Here is a 16,034-nt window from a genome sequence, read left to right on the forward strand (position 1 = left end):
TCCGGGAAGGTCCCACATGCTGCCGAGTGGATGGGCCCGTGAGCCATGGCCGCTGAGCCTGCGTGTCCGGAGCAACGGGAGAGGCCACAACAGTGAGAGGCCCGCATACTGAAAAAACAAAACAAAAACAAGAACAAAAAAAAAAAAAAAAAGAAAGCAAATGTTTTTAGAAATTATCACTGGTCAGCAATGAAGACCCAACACAGCCAAAAAAAAAAAAAAAAGAAATTATCACTGGTATTTATGTTCACCAATCTACAGAATGCTAATGTAAAAGACAGTTCATAATTGCTTGCTTCTTAGTTTTCACAAGAAATTAAGGTTTTAAGAGCAGAGGATTCTAATTTAAACATGTAATTAAAGATAACAGAAATAGCCCTCCCCGGCGCTGCCAGCCCCGCGCCTGTCCCCAGCCCGCGGCTCGGTACCCTTTGCCTGTGTCCATCACTCCGTGCGGAACCGCCACCGGCATGTCGGACAAGCTGCCTTACAAAGTCGCTGACATCAGCCTGGCCGCCTGGGGACACAAGGCCCTGGACCTCGCAGAGAATGAGATGCCGGGCCTGATGCGCATGAGGGAGATGTACTCGGCCTCCAAACCACCGAAGGGTGCCCGCATTGCCGGCTGCCTGCACATGACCGTGGAGACAGCTGTCCTCACTGAGACCCTCGCTGCCCTGGGCGCTGAGGTGCAGTGGTCCAGCTGCAATATCTTCTCCACCCAGGACCATGCAGCAGCTGCCATTGTCAAGGCTGGCATTCCAGTGTACGCCTGGAAGGGCGAAATGGACGAGGAATATCTGTGGTGCATTGAGCAGACGCTGTACTTCAAGGACGGGCCCCTCAACATGATTCTGGACGATGGTGGTGACCTCACCAACCTCATCCACACCAAGTACCCACAGCTCCTGTCAGGCATCCGAGGCATCTCCGAAGAGACCACAACGGGGGTCCACAACCTGTACAAGATGATGGCCAACGGGATCCTGAAGGTGCCTGCCATCAACGTCAATGACTCGTCACCAAGAGCAAGTTTGACAACCTCTATGGCTGACGGGAGTCCCTCATAGATGGCATCCAGTGGGCCACAGACATGATGATTGAGGGCAAGGTGGCGGTGGTAGTGGGCTACAGCGACGTGGGCAAGGGCTGTGCCCAGGCCCTGAGGGGCTTCGGGGCCTGCGTCATCATCACGGAGATCAACCCCATCAACGCGCTTCAGGCTGCCATGGAGGGCTATGAGGTGACCATCATGGATGAGGCCTGTCAGGAGGGCAACATCTTTGTCACCACCACGGGCTGTATTGACATCATCCTCAGCCGGCACTTTGAACAGATGAAAGATGACACCATTGTGTGTAACATCGGACACTTTGACATGGAGATTGATGTCAAGTGGCTGAACGAGAACACTGTGGAGGTGAACATCAAGCCCCAGGTGGACCGCTACTTGTTGAAGAATGGGTGCCGCATCATCATTCTGGCTGAGGGCCGGGTGGTCAACCTGGGCTGCGCCATGGGCCACCCCAGCTTCGTGATGAGCAACTCTTTCACCAACCAGGTGCTGGCGCAGATTGAGCTGTGGACCCACCCAGACAAGTATCCCATTGAGGTCCACTTCCTGCCCAAGAAGCTGGATGAAGCAGTGGCTGAAGCCCACCTGGGAAAGCTGAATGTGAAGCTGACCAAGCTGACTGAGAAGCAGGCCCAGTACTTGGGCATGTCCTGCGATGGCCCCTTCAAACCTGATCACTACCGCTATTGAGAACCAGGCCCGCCCTTTGCCTTCCAGCTGCTGTCCTTGCCTGGGTCCCACCTCTCCTCCCCAAGAGCAAATGGCACCACCTTTGAGACTGGTTTGATAATGTTCCCCGTCAACTCCCTGGGGCTAGTCAGTCTTTGGCCTCTGCTGCATCCCTCATACTGTTCCAAGTGTGGCAGGGGGAATTGAGAAGTCCCTCCTCAAGCCCTGGTCATGATAGAGATACATGGGAGTTACCCACAGGGAACCATGAGCTCAGGGGTTTTGGAACTGCTCACTCAGTCAGTCCTTCCTTAGGCTGGAAGTTGGCAGTGATGTTCACAAAGCCCATGCACTTTACCATCCAGGCCCTCACTTGGCCTATGGACTTTATACCCATGTTCTTGGTTTACAGGTTCATTGGTTCCTCAGCCCATGAAAGATGAGAAGGAGCTATGTCAAAGGGTGTGGAGGAACTGTTGGAGTTTAAATGCTCCTGAGAGCCCGGCTTAGTGCTTGACATTCTCTTAAACCTCAGAACAATGAGGTTGGTACTTTTAGTCCTTATTTTACAGGGGTTGGAATATATTGTCAAGGGATAGCCAAGAAAGGACGAGAGAAGTGACAGCCAGAGGTTGAGAGGGGCCAGAGAAACATAAAAGTGCATTGTAACTTGATGTTCCCATCACAACTCTGGGTCAAAAAGAGATTAATTTGGTTTATAATGTTAAAAGAGAGCAAGAAGGTGGGTTAATAAAAATTTTGGTGCCTAAAAAAAAAGATAATAGAAATAATGACAACATTTCAGTATACAATAGGAAAGTAGGATGTATGTTTTCAGTAAAGAAGGTATGAGGAATGGAGTTGCATTTTATTAAGGGAAAAGGAAGTAGGTTTGACTTAGGGCTGGCTGTTTCTGAATGGAAAAATAAAGTGATGGATACAGAAAGTGATGAAAAGGTTTGTGGAAAGTGGATCCTGAGAAGAGCTTTGTGCATGGTCAGGACTGACTGAGTTTAAAATAAATTTGATTGAGTAAATGAACTGTTTTTCTTTTTTGGCTGCGTTGGGTCTTCGTTGCTGCACGTGGGCTTTCTCTAGTTGCGGTGAGCGGGGGCTACTCTTTGTTGCAGTGCGCAGGCTTCTCATTGCGGTGGCTTCTCTTGTTGAGGAGCACAGGCCCTAGGACACATAGGCTTCAGTAGTTGTGGCACGTGGGCTCAGTAGTTGTGGCTCGCAGACCCTAAAGCACAGGCTCAGTAGCTGTGGTGCACGGGCTTAGTTGCTGTGCAGCATGTGGGATCTTCCCAGACCAGGGCTCAAACCTGTGTCCTCTGCATTGGCAGGCAGATTCTTAACCACTGTGCCACCAGGGAAGTCCCAAGTAAGTGAATTTTAAAGGTAAGCTGGTACAAAACTTGAATTTGGCTTTTCTCTCTGTTAAGAGGACAAGTTTTCTTAAGATGTTGAACTGCCTTTGATAACAGATTTTGAGTTTCTTTACCTTTTAAGTGATCTGTTCTATATTTGCCTTTGAAATCTTTTATTGTTACTTTGGCTAAGTGAATAACTGTTGTTTCACAGTGACCTATGATCCTATCTGATTGAGTGTTCTAAACCCTTTTGATATTTTTTGACAAAACTTCCTAAATCAAATTCTAATGAAGTTCTTTTGACCTCTAGCTAACTTTGGGATGCTTCAGAGGGCCCCTGAAACATCCTAATGAGAGATATTAAACTAATTAGGTTCATTTGGTAGGTTAAGTTACATGGGAAGTATTATCAAATAAGTAATAAACCTTAGGTTATATTGTATGGTAAATGTTACTAATATAGATATTCTAGAGGTTATATGGAGTTCCTAAAAATCTGATATGTCCTGGTAAAATGTTATCAGTCATAACTCTAGTTATTATCTGAAAGTGTTGTATGTCACAGCAGTAACCAAGTTACTTTGTCAATTGCATTGTAATCAGATTTAAACGTGCCTTCTTAAGTCTTTTGTCATTATAGACAGTTATGATTTCACTCTGATGCCTTTGCAAAAATGCTTCCTCTTCAAGAAGATTTATAGAAAGGACTTTTGGATAAATACAAGTTTCTGACTTTCAGACCATAATGCTGAACTGGGTAAGAAATTGAAGAATTCTAATGGGAAACCTGATGGCTTCATAAAGCTGTCAACAAAAAGGATTAGTTACATAGGACTGAGTGAACTGGTGAATATGGTTATAATTTTTATGGTTTCTATCTGAAAAATTACTGGTTTAAATCTGTGTTTTCCAGGTATAAAGAAAACCTTCCCCTTAAACTAATTATGACTTACAATAATTTGGTAAATTATACCTTTGTAAGCAGAATTGAAACATTTATATTGTCTCTCTATCTGCTTCTTCCAGAGATTGAAAACTCTTAGGTTCCCAGCAGCTTTATCAGATAAATTAGGAAGGCTACCTCACTAACAGGTACAGAAATCTCAAGGTATTTTGGGAACCTTGAAAAGGGAGGAATTCACCTAGATCTATTAGGCAAAATCTGTGATAAGCTCTTGGTGGGAATTTCCTAGCCCTGAGAGGTCTTTTAAAAATCCAGTCTGAGACTCCTTATAAAAGTTTCAGGGCTTCCCTGGTGGCGCAGTGGTTGAGAGTCCGCCTGCCGATGCAGGGGACACGGGTTCGTGCCCCGGTCCGGGAAGATCCCACATGCCGCGGAACGGCTAGGCCCGTGAGCCATGGCTGCTGAGCCTGCGCGTCCAGAGCCTGTGCTCCGCAATGGGAGAGGCCACAAGAGTGAGAGGCCCGCGTACTGCAAAAAAAAAAAAAAAGTTTCAGCAAGCAAAATGCCTATATGATCAATTATAGTTATATAAGTCATCAGGCCAAGTTGATTAAGACCAGAGTTATTTTGCAAACTAACTAGTCTTAATTTGGCTATATTTTGTAAAAACGAGGGTAATTTTAGAGAGAAAAATTACATTTCAGTGAATATTAAATTCCAGTTTTGTTTATGGAGGTCTGTATTTACTAAGACTCACCTCCCAGATAGTTCCTTGCTGTTACGTTATATTAAGGTAAAGTTTAATTGAAGGACACGCTAAGTTTGTTTCTGAAGCTTATCTCAATAATCTATCTTTGGATGAAGATCAGATGCCCCACGACCTGCAACTAGGGGATTATGCATGCTGGAAAAGACATAGTTTAAAGGACTTTCTCTACCCTGGGCAGAAGGACCCTTACCAGGTGCTCTTTAACTAGCTCAAGCACAGTGAAACTGAAGGGAATTGACTCTTGGAGTAATTTCCACTCACAAAGGGCCCCCCCGCACTGGACTGGCCTGTAGAGAGGACGGTTTATCTCAAAATAACCTTGAAACAGTGCTCAAACAGAGAAGAAACTACACTCATGCTAGGGTGAGAAGAAGACCACATCAGAAGTAGACAGCTTGCTCAAGATCCTCAACCTGACTCGTACGATCATTTATAATGTTTTCTTGACCTCTTGGACACTTGCATATGAATCAAATGTTTTCCTATCATGAGCACGATCCTATGCTAGTTTTAAAAATCAATCCAATTGTTGGGTTTGTGGCCAATTACATGTATCTAGTACTTCTGGGTTACCTTGGTGAATTTCTCCACTTCAAGGCTCTAACTGGTTGGCTCTGAGGAAGTTTACTTTAAAAGCAAAATTATAGTCATGTTCAGGTCACTACTGATATTACTAGATGGAATCCCCTCACCTGGCCAATTAACAATGCCTGCTCTGACCCTGGCTATAAATATGAGTTTTCATCTATTACTCAGGCTCAATCAGAGCAACATGCAAAATTTCAGCCAAGGAATAAGACCTCCCACAATTATGGGATGGATTTATGTAATTATGTAACACCAGACTATGGTAATTAAGGCTCCTATATGTTGGGAACAATTAAATCATACTAAGGATAATCAGTCTAGTAACACTAGGAAACTGGGCTGGGTGCCTTATGGACAATGCCAATATATAACTTCCCTTAAAGATAAGCATTGGTACAGAACAGACTAAGTCAGATGACCTAGGATATACTGGGCTGCACCTAATGGAAGTTCTTGACTTATGTTCTTGCTTATGACCTTACTAATCTGCTAGCTATATTGTTTTTTTATACTGCCTGTTTTACAAAATTGTTGTTTCTTGCATTACCAAATGTGTGACTGAGCCTCTGATAAAATGATGATATATAGTTCCATATAAGATCAATGATTTAATGGTGTCATTCTAGATATGGGAAAACAAGAGGGAATATTTTCCTGGACCATAAGAGACTAGTGAGACAGGTGGTCTGGAGACTAGTGGCACTGTTAATGAAGCCTAGTCCAATAATAGCAGGACACTGAGTGGCCTATCAGTGAAATCTTCGCCAGACCTAGGAATAGGTATTCCTAGCACCGTGGGACGAAATGGTCATGAAATGCCCCCCAAACCATGGTCAAATTTATGACCCTGAAGGGGCTCTGCCAACTGAAAATTGCCATCTGCCTCTGCAAGGGTTAAATCAATGGCCACTGCAGCCACTGACCTTCAACATCCCCTGAAAGGAATTCAGGGTGTAGATCAGGATGAGGCACTCTGTGCTCTGAGAAAACCTGGCAGAACAGGCCTTTAGCTAGTTAGATGTTTTCAGGAGAAGATCTTATAAGCCCAAATTCTTTCATCTTCTCATACCTAGAGAAACATTAACGGTGACATCTGCTTTGAATATTAAGGGGAATATTACAATTAAAAGTCAAAATGGAGTAGCTATGGTTTAGACACCCAATGAAATAACTAGGTAACATTATGGGTGTGATTTCAGACAAGTCCTTGTATTGCTAAGAACTTGAGTTTTCTGAGCTGTGTCAGAATTTGATGCCACCAGCCATTCTCAAAACAATGTCAGCTGGCAGCTGGCAGCTGCAACCTTACTTTTTAAAGGTCTCATCTTGTAACTATTACATTTTTAGACAATGAAATTGCTTTAGATCGTACATTCACAAACAGAAGAGACATGTATGATGACCAATAGCACCTGTTATCTATGTGTTAATACCACATTAAAAGTTAAAACCTGCTTAGATAAAATTAGACAACTGGCTACCTGGCTACAAGTCTCCCGAAAGTGCTGGTCCAGATTGGATTTCAGGCTTATTTTCCTGAAATGAAATGAGATTTATTTTTCCTATTAAAATTCCAGTTGTCTGGGCTTCCCTGGTGGCGCAGTGGTTGAGAGTCCGCCTGCCAATGCAGGGGATGCGGGTTTGTGCTCCCGGTCCGGAAGATCCCACATGCCGCGGAGTGGCTGGGCCCGTGAGCCATGGCTGCTGAGCCTGCGCGTCCAGAGCCTGTGCTCCACAACGGGAGAGGCCACAACAGTGAGAGGCCCGCGTAACGCAAAAAAAAAAAAAAAAAATTCCAGTTGTCACTCCTCCAACTACTTCTAATTGGGTCTGTTACACTAAAATGGCAGACCAAGGGAGTGAGATTTTAATCATACAAGACTCAGATCCAGAACTCGGAACTCAGAAATATTTCTGATTCAGTGTCTATTTTCCAAATTGAGGCAGGACTATGCCCCATTTTAGCAGGAAGTGGCCAGAGCCATCATCATCCAGTTCCCTGAATTGAAACTGAGCAGTACTCTGTGGGGCTCTGGAGTACAAATCCTTTCTGTGTCTCCTGTTTCTTGTTTGTAGGATTTAGACTTCATTCAGCCTCCTTGACCATCCCTGAATTCCAAAGGGCAGATTCAAACAGTTGCTAAACAGAGAAGGGGATACAGAAACAGGGGAGTCAAGTGTTGGTACAGCCTTGGGGTAGGCTTCTGGCTCCTCCTAAGGAGTATGCATAGCAATACCTTTGAGTTCTTCTGCAGGAACTAAGGCCCCCACGCAGGTGGAGGATGGTAACTTCAAGCTGAGTGCAAGATTCCTGGAGCAATGTCCTGTTACTTTGCCACCAACCAATCAGAAGAAAGTCACACATCCTGCAGATTTTGCCTTCCTTTTCTGGGTCCAGTGATGACCATCCAGTTAGACCTCCTGTTTGGCCCCTGTCTGTTTCATCTACGACAGGGTTCAACAGTTTCAGGTTAAATTGTTGTTACCATGAGGGTGAATACTGGTTTTGGGCACAGAATACCTTGATATAGATCAGGTAAAGAGAGACTTCTACTCTACTAGGCAGGACTATGCCCACTCTCAGCAGGAAATAGTTACAGAAGAGACCTCTGCCCCAATTCCCAAGAAGTATCTTGAGTATGAAGTCTCTCAGGGGGGAGTTGTTAGGGGAACCACTGACTGAAACTGCCTGCTCTGGCCAGGCCCAATAGTAACCACTTGCATGAGTTATCTTAAACAGGAGGTCCTGGTAAGGAGCACGGAATTAACAAGGCACCACCAACTGGAAGAATTCGGGAAAGGTCAAAAGGAGATAGGAGACGCCAGTCCATATGTCCTCCCGGAATCGTTCGCACTGGGATCCATCTTGGCTGAGCGATGCAAACGCCACCAGGAAGGACCCTGAGTCAGAATGATTGGCCAGAGACAACCGGGAAACTAATCCCATCACCATAAAACCCAAGACTGTGAGCCATGTGGCAGAGTAGTCCTCCTGGGTTCCCTTACCCTCCTGTTCTCCACCCAGGCGCCCCTTCCCAATAAAAGTCTCTTGCTTTGTCAGCACGTGTGCCTCCTCGGACAATTCTTTTCCGAGTGTTAGATAAGAGCCTACTCTTGGGCCCTGGAAGGCATCCCCCTTCCTGCAACAGTGAGATGGAGGTGGGCATGTCTGGGATCAAGCTAAGGGGAAGCTGACTTGGAATTACATTTAGTTTGGGTTTAATTGGATAATTTGTTCATGTGTTTCTCAGTCACTTCCATGTATGATTAAGTAGTTACTAGTAAGATTTCACAGTGTAGTGAGTAGAAACTCTAGGATTCAAACTAGGGTTGTCTGATTCTAATGCTAATGAACTAATGCTACACTCTATTGCCTTTCATATGTTTAGGGAACCATGAACAAATTTTACAGCTCAAATTAATACCATGGTGGTTTAACACCAGCTACTTGCCAGCATTTGATGCTATTTCCCACTTCATTACCTGATTCTAAGATACTTCTTTTAGTCTTGGCTCCCATTGCTGCCCTATAAGTACATACGATATGATTTATCAAAAATGCACTCCTGGACTTTTGCTACACCGACCACATGTATGGTTTTGACCAATCACATCCACACAGGTTCATATTAATTTCTTGGTGATGTGGCATGAAATACTGACATTGACTAAGATACCTTAAAACTCAAAATCAGTACTACAATGAGGACTGTGGGGGATGACAAATAATTTTCCTTCTACCCTTCTAGGTTCTTGGCTGAGACCCTCCTGTAATAAAGAACAGATTAATAAGAGAAAAACAAACATATTTAATAACACATATAGGGACTTCCCTTGTGGTGCAGTGGTTAAGACTCTGCACTCCCAATGCAAGGGGCCTGGGTTTGATCCCTGGTCAGGGATCTAGATCCCGCGTGCTGTAACTAAAAGCCCGCGTGCCACAAGTAAAGATCCCGCATGCTGCAACGAAGATCTTGCACACGGCAATGAAGATCCTGCGTGCTGCAACTAAGACTGGGTGCAGCCAAATAAATAAATACATATATTTTTTTAAAATAACATGTATACAGAGGAGAGACCCAGCAAAACTGAGTAACTCCCCAAAATAGCCCAAGACACCACTTTAAATATCATCTTCTTCTAAAGACAAAGGATGTTGCTGGGGGGTGGGTGGGTGGCCAGTTATGGGAGGTGACCAGGAAAAGCACAGTAAACAAGAGTAAGGTTGTTATGCAAATTTAAGTCGTTGCCTTCTCCATTGATAAGAGTTTCTAGAGATTCAGTCATCCTTCTCTTCCAGGCACTGAGAGGGAGACACCCCTACAAATGGAGATTTCCCTTATAAATGTAAATCTCTCTTACAAAAGCGTAATTTACCGGTTTTCTGAGTTTCTGCTAGTGAAACCGTGCATCTCAGATTGGGACTTGATCCCCCTGCTGGGACTTGAACCCAGCTAAACCCCAGATTGGGACTTGAACCCAGCCAAAACCCAGATTGGAACTTGAACCCATGGTCTTTTAACTGAGATCACACACCTGGTCTCAGGACTTAATGAAGCTCAGGTTCTTGATGTCTCGATCGCAGAAAGAATTCAGTGAGAGACAAAGTGATAAGTAAGAAATGGATTTATTTAGAGAGAAACACACTCCACAGACAGTGTGGGCCATCTCAGAGGCAAAAACGGCCCCAGAGTATGGGGTTGTTGGTTTTTATAGGGGTTGGTAATTTCATAGACTAATGAGTGGGAGGAGTACTCCGGGTATTTTGGGGAAGAGGTAGGGATTTCCAGGAGTTGGGCCACTGCCCACTTTTTAACATTTATGGTTGGCCTTGGAATTGTCATGGCGCCTGTGGGTGTGTCATTTAGCATGCTGATGTGCTACAATAAGCGTATACTGAGGCTCAAGGTCTAGTGGAAATCTCGTCTGCCATCTTGGACCTAGCTGGTTCTAACCATTTATGTCGTGTCTATGTCATTCTTTTAAAGGTTGTGCCCTGCCCCCTTCCCTCCTGTTTCACTAGGTCTGGGTTTCTTAAAAATAATCAGCCTAAAATAATCTTTATGCCCAGGAGGCATATTTTGGGGTGGCAAATTCTGCTCCTCTTCAGAACACTGACATCAAACTGGTTTGTAAGTGTCATTATTAAGACTATTTAAGATAAGAATCTGCACAAGAAAACTTAAATCATAAGCCCATATAAGAAAGAAACTTGACAGAGTTAGACAGCAGTTTACTCAAATTTGATAATACTAAAAATTCACCCATCACTGATAATGAGTTGTAAAGCTGAAACTTTTATCAACAACAATAATAAAAATAATAAATTGATTAACCATGCAAAGGAAAGATTGAATTATCTTTACATTTTCTCTAGGAAAAATATTACACAGACATATGAAGAGAGGATCAAAGAGTTTATAATAAAAAAAATTGTAGGGAAAATATCATAGAGGTGTGCCAGGCAGTAATTAATAAAAATATTGTTTGTATGGAAATTGGGATGTTTTGTATATGCCAGCTGTTCAAATTTCATAATTTCTTGTAATTTCTCAATATAAATAAATATTAACTTTGGCACCTAATTGCCTGCATTGCCCATAAATTTTTAATGTCCTTTTACTTAAAGAGGGTCCCCTGAATCTTAAGTTTCAGGCCTCACAACCTAGATCTGTCCCTGAGATGGTAAGAAGTAGTATGAAATTTTGGTTGCAATTGGAAAGGGTTAATAGGGATGTGGATGTGGTAGAGAACTAGGAAACAGAGCAATTGTGGAGGTTAAATTAATAATAATCTTGAAGACCAGGACATGTGACCAGCTTTTAAAATCTGAAATTCCAAGTTGGTATTATGAAATTATGTGACCTCAGAGGCTGACTTCATGGACCAGCCCCCCAAACACACACACAGGGGCCCCTTCCAAGAGGAGCCTCCAGCTGCTCTGTACATTTCAAACTTCCCAAAACATAGCTGCCTAAAGGATCTATATTTGTATTAACACTGAGCAGGGAAAACAGGTGGCTGGGTTGTTTGCTTATTCCCCCACACACTTGAATCTACCTCTTGCTTCCCAAATGACAATAGATAGCTCTTTTCTATTTTCTAATGGTAAACAGGACATAGGCTGATAGTAATAACGGTAATGATAATAATAACTACAAGGCACAGAACTGACAAATGTTAAAAAGAACTAGTAAAAATCTCTCTCTCCCATCCTTATTTCCTGAACCCCATTTCACTGCCTGGACAGGACTGCAAGGGAAATGGTAGACCTTCGGGTCTTGGGGGAGGGGAGGTGGAGAATCTAGAGAGCAGCGGGGGCGGAGGAAGGAGACACAGATCGACTAACCGCCAGAGGCTGATCCTCTCTGATAATCTGAGAAAGGCGCATAGAAATTCCAAGGAGATGATACACTTTTCCAGTTTCTGGCCAAGGCTGAAAAGATTGTCAAGTGGGGCGGGGAGGAACAACCCGGCTCCTGCTGCAGTGCTGTTGGGAGAGTTAATTGGGGACCTGAACTCACTGTTAACATGGGCCTCGCTGGACAAAGGGCTGACGTGAACTTCAGTCACTGTATAGTCTGAGTCCTCATTCCCCCGCCTGAGCACCATCTCCCTCTTACCTTGGAGGCAGGCGGGCGCTCTTCTGGACACTAGACCAGAGGAAGTGACTACCACCTGCCGGGGATCTGAGCAGGTTTGAAAGAGCAGAGGCTATCCGAAGGCGAGAGCGAACACCATTGCGAGTCCAGGACTGCATTGCCTATGCTCCTTTCCTGCCCCTGCTCCGGTCCATTTTGGGGCAAAAAAAATGGTGGGCTTGGGGGAGGGATCTGGGAAGGGGGCGGCGGTCATGTTTGAGTACCAGCTCCCTATTGCATTGAAAGCAGGCTGGGCTCTGGCCCAGAAAAAGAGGAGGAGGAGGAAAACACCAGGGTTCCCTGGAAGTGGAAGTGCAGGTGGAAGCCACCTGCAAACCACTGGAAAGGAAAGGGGTGTGGGGGTTGGGGTGGGAAGCGGACCCCGTATTGCAGTTTTCACCCCACATCCACGCCTTCTATCCATTTTGATTCAGTAAATGGTGGGCAATGGGAATGCTGGGGAGGTGGGCGGGAACCCTGCGTGGGTGCAAGCATCCTATTGCGGAGGATGTGGGCGGGTCGAGGGAAAGATGGAGAGAGGTAAGCACCCCGGATCCCTGCAGATGGGTGTGAGAGTGGCTGGTGCCTGTAGCCCTCAGGGGCCGGGGCGGGCAGACATGGAAGCGAATCCTTTTCGGGACTGCATTCCCCATACTTTTGCCCTGCCGCGCGCGCGCGCGCGCTCACGTGTGTGTGTGTGTGTGTGTGTGTGTGTGTGTGTGTGTGTGTGTGTGTGTGTGATTAGGGGAGTTGACGGAGCTCTCGAAAGGAGTGCTGTGCATTCTTTTTTCCATTCCTCTCTTGTAGGGAAAACATGGACTTTTTTCAAAAGAAAATTCCTAACATGCCACACTAGAAGTTTAGCAATATCTGTGTGGAGTTCTGGATTTTTAATTTTTCCTTTTTGTTTGCGTCTTCTGTTTTTCCAAGCACCTGGGTAACAAATACTATTATAAGGTTAAAAAAATTAAAAAGTATAAAATTCAAAAGGATTTGTCAAATCAGCTGATAATTGAGTAGTTCTCTCCTATCATCACTAATCCATGTCTGTCCCCCAATATATTTTTGTCACAAAATATGTATTTTAACGTTTCACAGGTGATTCTATTGCATCCTAAACTTTGAGAGCCATCACTGTTTGTCAGGTTAGGCTAAGCTTATGCTGGGGTAACAACCCTCAAAGTTCAGCGGCTTAACATAGTAAAGGTTTAGTTTTAGCACGCAATAAGTGCCCAACAAGTGTTGGTGAAGGTCAGGGGTGAGGGGGCTCTGCTTCCTATCTGTCAGGGACCCCAGCTGACAGAGGCTCCACAGCCTGGAACATCGCTGGTCACCGTGGCAAAGGGAGAGTGTCATAGAAATCGCTTATTCTTCTAAAGTCACTGTAGTCTAGAAGTAACATAAGTCACTGCTCTACACAGCTGACTGGCCAAAACTAGTAACGTAGCCTCACCTAATGGCAAGGGGCTGAGGGTGCTATGGGACTAGGAAGCATAGTTTTTTTGTGTGTGCAGAGGCAGTATATACTATAAAGTGAGAAAAATAAACTAAAAGAAAATATTCATAGAAATTCCAGGGGGAGTGCCTTTTTAAAGCACTAAAACAAAAAATTGAAAATTGTAAAGAAAAAGTGACAAGTATAATTAAGTTTCTATGGAGCAAAGTAAGAATGAATGTACCCTTGGCTTTTTGTTTTCTCAGTGGTGTTATTTTGGGGGAATCTTCAGACCATTCTTTAAGGTTATGGTAGCCTAATGGATGCTGATTGGGCTGGATTCTGGCTGGAGTGATGAGGGTTCCAGCAACTCACTTGCCAGTTCTATAGGACAGGATGAATCTAGCCCGCTGGGTGCTCTGAGGCATGACACTGGGGCAGGATGAGGAAAGGCTCCCCCAAGGCACACTCTCCAGGGTGGTCTGACTTTGGTTTCTCTGCACCAGCTTGCAGCAGGCACCAGACTCTTCTAGGCTAAAGGCCAGGCTGTCCTGGACATACACACCAGGAGGACAACGACTGTCCCATTGCAAGTCAGAGCACTTTGCCTCTCTTTTCTTTTCCCTGTCTCTTTTGGGGAACCTTTTATAGGGGAGGAGATAAAGCCCAAGGATTCCCAAGTGGAAACATTGGTCTGAACAGTCTTTGAGCAAACAGATGTCTGACCTGGCTGGGCCTGACCAGGTAACTTGGGGCTGAAGCAGAAGGGGCTGGCCCTTCTGTCAGAGTCCAGTGAAGTAGCCCCCCTGAAATGGGGTTAGACCTCAGACACGACCTCACCCATCCCTCTCCCACTCACATTGCTCAGATTCCCAGAAGGGCCTCAGATGTGCCCTGGCCTGTTTGGGTGGTTCTGTGGTGACTTTAGGTCTGTGTGTGCCTGGTGCGGCGCTTCTGATGTCTGCGTCAGCCCAGGCTCAGAGGCACGGGGACCCCCAGGTAAAGGGAGCTTCAATGGCATGTGGTCTCACAGCTCAGGAGAAACGGGGAGGCACCTCCAGTGTGAACACCCCTATGCACTGCAGGCCTAGCCCATGACTTGGAGGTCAGGGTAGTCAGACTGTGGATTGGTGTGAAGATGTTTTGGAGGCGTTGATGTTGGAGGGTCAGCAACATCCAGAGCCTGGTTCTCTGGCCCCCTCACCACTTCCCTGCCCGCACAGAAGGCTGATATCCCCATCACGTGTCCAAGAAGCTACTTGCCTGGCCAACTCCAGAGCAGAAAGCGTTGAGGGTCCAGGACCCTGGAGAGAGCTGTCTGCTAAGCAGGATGCCCAAGCCCTTGGGAGACAGTGCCTGGGAGTGGGAGTCCCTCTGGTGAGGCAGGGTAGAGGGATCAAGTTCAGGGTTCTTGCAAAACACTCAGGTGCCAGAAGGTATGTGGACGACTGCCAGGAAAAGGTCACCGGGTCTGTGGTGGCCATGGAGTCACATAGCTCAGATATTTCCTCAAAAGAACCTTTGGATCTCCCCTGACATTCACGCTAAGGCCACATTTTACCCAGATTGCTCCCATAGCCTAACTGAGCACAGTTGGGCAGCCAGAGCCAGGCCGTTTCTGCTCTTTGGATTCCCTTAATCTTTGCCTGTCCTCCCCACTGGCCTGGTACAGACATTCTTTTTTAAAAAATAAATTTAAGGGCTTCCCTGGTGGCGCAGTGGTTGGGAGTCCGCCTGCCAATGCAGGGGACACGGGTTCGTGCCCCGGTCCGGGAAGATCCCACATGCCGTGGAGCGGCTGGGCCCGTGAGCCATGGCCGCTGAGCCTGCGCGTCCGGACTCTGTGCTCCGCAACGGGAGAGGCCACAACAGTGAGAGGCCCATGTACAGTAAAAAATAAATTTATTTATTTATGGTTGCGTTGGGTCTTCCTTGCTGCGCACGGGCTTTCTCTAGTTGCAGCAAATGGGGCCTATTTGTTGTGGCATGTGGGCTTCTCATTGTGGTAGCTTCTCTTGTTGCGGTGGCTTCTCTTGTTGTAGAGCACAGGCTCTAGGCTCATGGGCTTCAGTAGTTGTGGCATGTGGGCTCAGTAGTTGTGGCTCATGGGCTCTAGAGCACAGGCTCAGTAGTTGTGGCACACGGGCTTAGTTGCTGTGCGGCATGTGGGATCTTCCTGGACCAGGGCTCGAACCCATGTCCCCTGCATTGGTGGGCAGATTCTTAACCACTGCGCCACCAGGGAAGTCCCCAGACTTTCTTATTGCACCACAGTCTGAGGCTCTTCCTGCCTAGTCTGCCTTCCTTCCCTCTCTTCTTTCACAGGTGTGAGATGTGCATCACAGTCTGAAGGCTTTCCCCATGTCTTCCAGGTCCTTCCTCTTTTATTTTTCATAAGTGCTCCCCCAATAAATCTCTAATGTTGCCTAATCTTGTCTTGGCATTTGCTTCTAGGAAGGCCTGAACTGGTACATAGGCTCAGGGTACTTTCACAGATGAGAGCTCACGTTTCACATTTCTCAATAGCTGTACTGTTTTTCAGAGAGGCAGGGTAGTATAGTAGTTAAGAGCCTGACTAACTGG

At 45.8% G+C, this 16,034-nt stretch overlaps 1 protein-coding gene across 1 annotated transcript; it reads left to right on the forward strand.

Annotated features, from left to right (window-relative positions):
* Positions 1–287: 287 nt before the first annotated feature.
* LOC101283897 (adenosylhomocysteinase-like) lies at positions 288–2,535 on the forward strand. Its single transcript, XM_033417717.2, is given in 2 exon segments — positions 288–1,014; positions 1,017–2,535. Coding segments are annotated over 2 exon segments (1,293 nt in total). The 5' UTR covers positions 288–470; the 3' UTR covers positions 1,766–2,535.
* The last annotated feature ends 13,499 nt before the right edge of the window (positions 2,536–16,034 follow it).

This window comes from Orcinus orca, chromosome X (assembly GCF_937001465.1).
Source record: "Orcinus orca chromosome X, mOrcOrc1.1, whole genome shotgun sequence".
Classification (NCBI taxonomy): domain Eukaryota; kingdom Metazoa; phylum Chordata; class Mammalia; order Artiodactyla; family Delphinidae; genus Orcinus; species Orcinus orca.